Genomic DNA, 9,397 nt, shown 5'->3' on the forward strand with positions numbered 1-9,397 from the left:
TGATATATATAAGCTGTGCAGTACCACCCCACAAGGCCTGTTTAGTATACACCAAGGGTTCTTGTTCAAAGGAAATAAGCTATGCATTCCCAAGATACCCCTTAGAAATATCTTAGTTAAGGAAGTGCATGAAGGTAGCATAGCAGGGCATTATGGAATTCAAAAGACCTTGGACATGTTGGCTAAACACTTCTTTTGGCCAAAAATGCTTGGCACAGTAGGAAAACATGTGCTAAAGTGTGAGACTTGCCTTAAGGCCAAGGTGACCTTTCACAAGGGAGAATACCTCCCATTACCTGTAGCTCGCAGGCCATGGGAGCATGTAAGCATGGACTTCATGGTGGCCTTACCTAAGACTAAAAGAGGGAAATATGCCATTATGGTAGGAGTGGATAGGTTTTCTAAAATGTCACACTTCATAGCTTGCAACAAAACAGATGATGCACAAAACATTGCCAAGTTGTATTTTGCTGAGGTAGTTAGGTTACATGGTGTTCCTAAAACTATTGTGTCTGATCGAGACAGTAAGTTTTTGAGTCATTTTTGGAAAACGTTGTGGAGGATGCTAGGCACTAAACTGTTGTTCAGTACAGCCTACCACCCCCAAACTGATGGGCAGACTGAAGTGACCAACAGAACCCTAGGCAACATGCTGAGAGCCTTGGTAACTAAGAATATCAGGGAATGGGATTTAAAATTATGTTATGCTGAGTTTGCTTACAACAGGGCCCCTAGCTGTTCCACAAAACACACTCCTTTTGAGTGTGTATATGGTACTAACCCTTTACTCCCAACTTCATTAATTGATTTGCCTCTCTGTGACAACAAACAAGTTGAAGCAGAGGACTTAATCCAGCAAATGGAAGCAATCCATCAGCAAGTGTATGCCAATTTGGAAGAAGCCAACAGGAAGTACAAAAAGCAAGCAGACAAGCACTTGAAGGCACGACAACCAATCAAGGAAGGAGATCAAGTGTGGGTATACCTCAGGAAAAACAGATTCCCACACTTAAGAAAAAATAAACTCCAACCCAGAGCCATAGGCCCATACTCTGTTCTGAAAAAGTATGGAGACAATGCCTTTGAGATCCAACTCCCTCCTGAGCATAACATATCTCCTATCTTCAATATAGGAGATCTAACCCTACACCAACCAGACGAAGAATTGGGGACAATTCTTTTCCAAGGGGGAGGAGTTGATGTAAAATCATCAAGCAACAAAGACCGCACCAAGAGCATCCAAGACCAAGCAAATACCAATGGGTTGACATCTACGCCAAATACACAAAATAAACAAATAAACAGCAACAGGGAGACCTACACATCTGGAAAAGGGCAAGGAATACTCAAGGAAAATGAGGGAAACAAGAAGCCCACAGAAACTAGCTCATGGGACCCAAGATTGGGACCAGACAGCAGGAACAGAACAGCAGCACAGTCTGACGACCAGCAGACCTTGACGGACCATCTGAGCTCAGACCAGGGTAAACTGGACCAAGGGAAAGATTGGGACGACATCTCCATACATGGACCTAGACATAAAGGCCCTCGAGTCACCCTAATAATCCACCAGGAAGACTAGAGAACGCACAGAAGGAAGGCTGGTCAGAAGAAATTAAAAGGCGTGTTTTTGGCTAAGTGTTTGGCCTTTGTTGTTTTCTGCTTTGTTTTAACTAACTCCACGTGTACTAAGGAGTCCTAGTAACGGCTAGTTTGAGATAACAAACTCTATAAATACTTAGTTTCCCTTTGTAATTGGACATGTTTTGATTGTTTTCAATAATAGAGGTATTTTCTTCAAAGCATAGTTTGTTTTTCTGATTTTGAAGTTTTTGTGTAAACTTCATTGAGTTGTGGGACAACTTGACCGGAGAGTTTGAAGAGTTACGTGGAAACTTGAGTTCTCACCGGAAGTTTGTGATCAAGGTTATCATTTTCTTGCATTGCATCAAACGTAGGATCATCATACAAGTCAGGCGAAGTACATCATTCAGCCCCATCAGAAAATCAAGAACCACGTTCTTGGTCTGATTGTGTTGTCTGTGTGTTTGTTTGGGAAGTATTGTGGGATTCTGAGTGCATCATTGATTAAGGTTGTTTAGCAACGAGAATCATTGCACGAGAGAGTTCATCGTCAGCCCTTTATTTTACATCACTTGTTCATTCTTAATCATTCATTCTTCATTGATCATTGATCCTTGTTCATTCTTCATCGTTCATTCTTCATTAATCGTTGATCCTTGTTCATTCTTCATCGTTCATTTTTCATTGATCATTGATCCTTGTTCATTCTTCATCGTTCATTCTTCATTGATCATTGATCCTTGTTCATTCTTCATCTTTCATTCTTCACTGATCATTGATCCTTGTTCGTTATTCATCGTTCATTCTTCAATGATCATTGATCCTTGTTCATTCTTCTTCGTTCATTCTTCAATGATCATTGATCCTTGTTCATTCTTCTTCGTTCATTCTTCATTGATCATTGATCCTTGTTCATTATTCATCGTTCATTCTTCATTTATCATTGATCCTTGTTCATTCTTCATCGTTCATTATTCATTGATCATTGATCCTTGTTCATTCTTCATCATTCATTCTTCAATGATCATTGATCCTTGTTCATTCTTCATCGTTCATTCTTCATTGATCATTGATCCTTATTCATTCTTCATCGTTCATTCTTCAATGATCATTGATCCTTGTTCATTCTTTATTGATCATTAATTCTTGTTCATTCTTCATCGTTCATTCTTCATTGATCATTGATCCTTGTTCATTCTTCATTTATCATTGATCCTTGTTCATTCTTCATCGTTCATTCTTCAATGTGCATTGATTCTTGTTCATTCTTCATCGTTCATTCTTCATGTATCATTGATCCTTGTTCATTCTTCATCGTTCATTGTTCATTAATCATTGATCCTTGTTCATTGTTCATCGTTCATTCTTCAATGATCATTGATCCTTGTTCATTCTTCATCGTTCATTGTTCATTGATCAATTATCCTTGTTCATTCTTCATCGTTCATTCTTCAATGATCATTGATCCTTGTTCATTCTTCATCGTTCATTCTTCATTGATCATTGATCCTTGTTCATTCTTCATCATTCATTCTTTATTGATCATTAATCCTTGTTCATTCTGCACCAAGATTGGGTCCCTCGCCCTCTCATTCTTGCACTGAATCACTCCTTCTCTTGGAGATAGCCAAACAAATGTAGAAGCACTCACAAACTCCACCAGTATGCACCCAAGAATACACTTCTTGATTCTCAGTCCAGCCTCGTGATCCTCCTCTTCAGGCTACACTCACCCTTGGGCTGAATCCACGACCTACCTCAAGGCTTCACTCACTCTTGTAGAAAAGGTTACGCTCTAGATTACTCCTCAATTTAGCTTCAGAGATTATCCACTCTTTGAATGCGTTGGGACTGATTGAAAACTCTACGCCAATATACTCAAGTAAATGAAGAAAACGATCTAAACAATGTAATGGAATGAATCTCGGTAAAATGGAAGAATGCTCTTATTAATCTCTGTGATGAATGAATACACCTAAGTCTAGAAGCCTATATATAGCTTTCTATGAGTTAAAACGGCTAAAAATACACGTGCCTGTCACAAGGCTTATTTAAAACAGAAAACCACAAATTTGGCTAAGTATAGAATGATGACTGGGCTGCTTTGTGCTGTTTCCTCCGTCTTCTGTGATTGATGTTAATAGGGTCCTGGGTTCTTGACAGCTAGGCCCATGTACCAGGATGCTATATTTGTCTTGGTCATCCTTTGGAAGCTCGTGGTTAAGTCTCAAATAGCTGAGAAAGGTGGTTGGGTCATCAGGCTGCTGATCAGTAGTATTGCTCGAGTAGTCTATTATTTTGCTCGACAGTTCGAGCGTATTTTGATGATTTTGGCTCAGGTGATCTGTTCCCTTGCTCGACAGGTTTGTTTCCCTGCTCGGTGGCTCGAATGGATATTGATGACTCATGCTCGAGTGTTCTGTTCTGCTCGATGGCTCGGATGCACCTTGAGGCTTTTTGCTCGGGTGTTCTGTTTTGCTCGATGGCTCGAATGACACCAACTCTATTGTGCCTTGTTCTTGGTCAGGGAGTGTACTTATGGGAGGGCTTGAACCATGTCTTGACCTTGACTCACATGGTTCAACTCCTCCTTCTTGAGGAAGAATTGACCTCAATTCTTGGCTGGTTTGATGTAGTTGCAGGTCCCCAATATTGAAGGTGTTTGACATGTTGTATTCAGCTGGTAGCTTCACCTTATATGCATTGTCTCCAATCTTAGAAATGATTGGAAATGGGCCTGCTTCTCTAGGCATCAATTTATTCTTCCTCTGATGGGGAAACCTTTCCTTTCTTAGGTGTATCCAAACAAGATCCCCTTCCTTCAATGGCTCTCTGGGTTGGTGCTTTCCATCCGCCTTCTGTTTGTACTTCTCATTGGCCTTGCATATGTTATCCTTGATCATCTTGTACATTTTCAGCAGCTCCTCAGCTTGGTCAACAGCATCCCTCTGTTTCCTGTCATGCATATTAATGTGTGTGAGATTGATTGGCAATAGGGAGTTTTCCCCATAAACACATTGAAAAGGTGTATATTTCGTGGTGTAGCTTGGGCTTCTGTTATAAGCAAACTCAGCTTGACTGAGCTTGAGGTCCCAGTCCGTGAGGTGTTTGCTCACTAAGGTCCTTAAAATGGATCCTAAGGTCTTGTTAGTGACCTCTATTTGGCCATCTGTCTGTGGGTGATGGCTTGTGCTAAACAGTAGGGTGGTGCCTAATAGCTTCCACAAGGTCTTCCAAAAATAGCTAAGAAACTTGCCATCCCTGTCAGATACAATGGTTTTGGGCACCCCGTGTAGTCTCACAATTTCAGCAAAGTATAGCTGTGCTATGTGTTTGGCATCATCCACTTTATTGCAGGCAATGAAGTGGGCCATTTTTGAGAATCTATCAACAACTACCATGATAGAGTCCTTTTGCCTCTGTGTCCTAGGTAATGCCATAACAAAATCCATACTCACATGCTCCCAAGGCTTATCAGCCACAGGTAAAGGTCTATATTCACCTTTGTGAAAGGTGATTTTAGCTTTAATGCAAGATTCACATCTTAGAATATGTTTGCCTATGGTTCCTAACATTTTAGGCCAGTAGAAATGTTCACTTAGCATATTTAGGGTCTTTTGGATGCCAAAGTGTCCACTTAAACTACCCTCATGTATTTCCTTTACTAACAACAACCTCAAGGGGGTCTTGGGTATGCAGAGGTTGTTGTTTTTAAACAAAAAGCCCTGCTGTAGGTGAAAAACACCTTGAGGTTCTTTCAAACAAGCAGCATACAAATCACAGAAGTCAGGATCATTAGCATACAGTTCCTTAATCATTTCAAAACCAAGCACTTTAGCATCAAGGATAGATAACAGGTTGTATCTCCTGCTGAGAGTATCAGCAATAACATTTGTTTTTCCTGTTTTATATTTTGCAGAGAAGTTAAATGTCTGAAGGAATTCAATCCACCTAGCATGCCTAGGGTTGAGTTTGTTCTGTCCATGAATATTTTTCAAGGATTCATGGTCAGTGTATAGGATGAAGGGTTGCACTTTCAAGTAATGAGACCAGTTTTCCAAGGCTCTAATCATTGCATAGAACTCTTTGTCATATGTGGAATAGTTAAGTCTAGACTTATTAGTTTCTCACTGAAATAAGCTATGGGTCTACCTTCTTGTATTAACACTGCACCTATCCCTGTCCCACAAGCATCACATTCCACCTCAAAAGGTTTAGTGATGTCAGGGAGTTTCAAAATAGGGGTTGTACACATCTTGTCTTTGATGAGTTCAAAGGCCTTCTGTGCTTCTAAGGTCCAATTGAATGTTCCTTTTTTTTTTTTGCATTCTGTTATAGGGGCCATAATGGTACTAAAGTTCTTAATGAACCTCCTATAGAAAGATGCAAGTCCATGAAAAGACCTGACTTGTGTCACTGAGTTAGGTGTAGGCCAATTCTTTACAGCTTCTACCTTTGAAGGGTCAAATTTTACCCCATCCTTTCCTATGATGAATCCCAAGAAAACTACTTCTTGCATAAGGAAATTACACTTTTCCAACTTCCCATAGAGCTTCTGTTTCCTCAAAGTTTCAAAAAGTTGTTGCAAGTGATCAAGGTGTTCTTTCAATTCTCTGCTGTATATCAAGATGTCATCAAGGTAGACTACAATGAATTTTCCCAAGAAAGGCCTCAAAACCTCATTCATTAACCTCATGAAAGTGCTGGGAGCTCCTGTTAAACCGAAGGGCATCACTAGCCACTCATACAGACCATACTTTGTCTTGAAGGCAGTTTTCCATTCATCCCCTTCTTTCATTCTAATCTGATGGTAGCCACTCCTTAAATCAACCTTGCTGAACCAGTGTGCTCCTGATAGCTCATCCAACATATCATCTATCCTAGGTATAGGAAACCTATATTTGATAGTAATATTATTAACACTCCTGCTATCTATGCACATCCTTCATGTCCCATTCTTTTTTGGCACAAGCAGAGTAGGTACTGCACATGGACTGAGGCTTTCTCTTACATATCCTCTTTGTAATAACTCCTCCACTTGTCTCTGTAGTTCCTTTGTTTTTGTGGGATTGGCTCTATAGGCTGGTTTATAGGGTAGAGGGGCTCTTGGTATGAGATCTATCTGGTGTTCAATACCCCTTACAGGAGGCAAACCCTTAGGTAATTCATCAGGGAATACATCCTTGTACTGCTGCAGTAGAGGTTTCACTTCAGGGGGTATCTCTATTGTTTGCTCTACCTCCTTCGTAATTAAGACATAAACCTCATTCATGTTCTTGATTTCCTTTTCACACACCTTTCTACTAATTAAGTGTACAGGTTCCTTCATAGGTGGGGGAATGGTTCTGTGGGGAGGCAGGGGAACTAACTCCTTAAACTTTCCTTCATGCTTTATGGTGTAGGTGTTAGTGAACCCATTGTGTATGCTTCTTTTGTCATATTGCCATGGTCTTCCCAAGAGTACAAGGCAGGCATTCATTTCCAGCACATCACATAACACTTGATCCTTATATGAGCCTATTGTAAACCCTAGCAGACATTGCTTATTTACTGATCCAAAGGCTTTGTTGTCCAACCATTTCAGCTTGTATGGGTGTGCATGAGGCCTAGTTCTCAGGTTTAGGTCTGTCACTAAGGCCAAGCTAACACAGTTAGACTCGCTTCCTCCATCAATTATCATATCACAAACTTGGTCTTTTATCTTACATTTGGTTTGAAAAATGTTCTCTCTTTGATTGCTTTCTTCCTCAACATAAGTGGTGTGCAAGCTTCTCCTTATGATCAGGTTGTAGTGACCTTCCTCAGGCAATAACTTCTCCAGTCCTTCTTCAAACTCCTCCTCATCAGTACTGTGTTCATACCTTACCATTTTTCCAAAATCATCAACCCTATAAGATCCTTCTGGTTCATGTTCTTCCACTGGAGACCAATCTTCCTCCACCCTACCATTTCTCACCACCAGCATCATCTTGGGTTGGGTATCCTCCCTTATCTCTTTCCACTCTTGGGCAGTGAAAACTCTAATGTTGGGGCAGTCCTTTTTGTAATGTCCATGGCCATGACACTTAAAACACACTACCTTGTTTAGAGGTACAGGTATCCTGCCAGGGGTATTAGGGTTTGGCTCTGTTTTCCTCTGTGCCTTGGGTGATGTAGGTCTAGATTGTTTGGGTGGGTAGGTTTTAAGAGACCTGTTGTAGTTGTTTCCTGTCATCCTTCTCTTGTTATAATTTTGCTCATAAATTGGGGCTAGGTTGAAGGCTGTTTGTAGGTCTAATGTAGGCATGGTCATGAGTTGATCCCTGATATCTTCTCTCAAACCAGATAGGAACTTAGTCAGCTTCAAGTCCTCTGCATCTTCTATATCACATATCACCACCAGTTTCTCCCATTCATGTATATATTCAATCACACTCCTACCCTTTTGACTAAGAGTGCTCCATTTAATATACATTTGATGCTTGAAATTGATAGGGACATACTTCCTATTCAAGTGCTTTTTTAGTCTATCCCAAGTATCAATTCTTTCCCTATGCTCCCTCACCCTCTGCCTTTGTACCCCTTCCAGCCACATAGCAGCAAGTTTGGTGAGTTTCATCTTTGCCATTTTGTACTGTCCTTCAGATGTAGTTCCTCTGTATTCAAAATATCTTTCCATACTTGCTTCCCACTCCAAATATTCCTCAGGGTTACTGGACTGTCCATCAAAGTCCTTAATGTCTATCCTTATCATTTTATCTTCCTGATCATCATTAGGATGGTGGGGTTGTCTTTGTTGATTGCCTCTTCCAGTAAGGTGCTGAACCAACATATGTAGGGTTTCCTCTATGGTCTCTATTCTTGCCTCCATGGTCTAGGTCTCAACAAACAACAATCAAGAACAAACAGCAAGCACACAGACACAACAAGGCTTCTAAGTCTCAACAGCTAGGAACCAACACACAAAGCACACAGGGGCTCTAAGTCTCAACAGCTAGGAACCAGCTCACAACCAAAATGCTCAAGCAAAAATGCAGCAAACAACAAGAATCACAGCTTTACCAACAATCAATCTATAATAGTAAGAATCAGATCAAGAATTCTCTCACAATAATAAGGACCACAACAATGTATGCTTAAACAACAAAAGATAATACGTTCGTGCAATTTTGAAACCAATTTTGAAACCCTAAATCGCTTTTGATTTTCAGATTCAGATAATGCGTTGAAGAATCTTCTTCAAGATCGGCTAATTAATGTCTGAAATGTATGAAATCGTGATAGGAAAACGTGTAATTATACGTAATTAACAAATATAGCAACAATTGAGACAACAAATTTCAGAAAAACAAACGTAGAAAACTAAATTGTCAGAAAACGATGTTTTTGTTTTCCAGATTTAAAACTTCGTTTTAATCCAATTAGAAATTGAATTAAACCTTGAATACTATATCAAGATTACTTGAATACCACCTTTACCCAGATTCACAATTGCATGTAAATCCAGATGAGAGTTTAGAACGATTTTACCAAATTCGCTCGCGTTACAAGTAAGTCGCCTCTGATGTTCCTTGCAGGATATTCCTTCGTTTTTTCTTTCAACAATGGTGGGTTGTGCCCTCTCGTCACTTACGCTCTGATACCAATTTGCACCAAGATTGGGTCCCTCGCCCTCTCAATCTTGCACTGAATCACTCCTTCTCTTGGAGATAGCCAAATTAATGCAGAAGCACTCACAAACTCCACCAGTATGCACCCAAGAATACACTTCTTGATTCTCAGGCCAGCCTCGTGATCCTCCTCTTCAGGCTACACTCACCCTTTGGCTGAATCC

The 9,397-nt window shown here is 40.3% G+C and overlaps 1 protein-coding gene across 1 annotated transcript; it reads right to left on the reverse strand.

Annotated features, from left to right (window-relative positions):
- Positions 1–6,529: 6,529 nt before the first annotated feature.
- Positions 6,530–8,434, reverse strand: LOC130828711 (uncharacterized). The gene has a single exon (XM_057694671.1). It carries the CDS (start codon positions 8,432–8,434, stop codon positions 6,530–6,532), a length of 1,905 nt encoding a protein of 634 aa, XP_057550654.1.
- Positions 8,435–9,397: the final 963 nt, after the last annotated feature.

Source organism: Amaranthus tricolor, chromosome 12 (genome assembly GCF_026212465.1).
Source record: "Amaranthus tricolor cultivar Red isolate AtriRed21 chromosome 12, ASM2621246v1, whole genome shotgun sequence".
NCBI classification, from domain to species: domain Eukaryota; kingdom Viridiplantae; phylum Streptophyta; class Magnoliopsida; order Caryophyllales; family Amaranthaceae; genus Amaranthus; species Amaranthus tricolor.

Excerpts from the sequence above, each read along its gene's own strand:
- LOC130828711 (XM_057694671.1), bottom strand. The coding sequence starts at position 8,434 with ATGGAGGCAAGAATAGAGACCATAGAGGAAACCCTACATATGTTGGTT.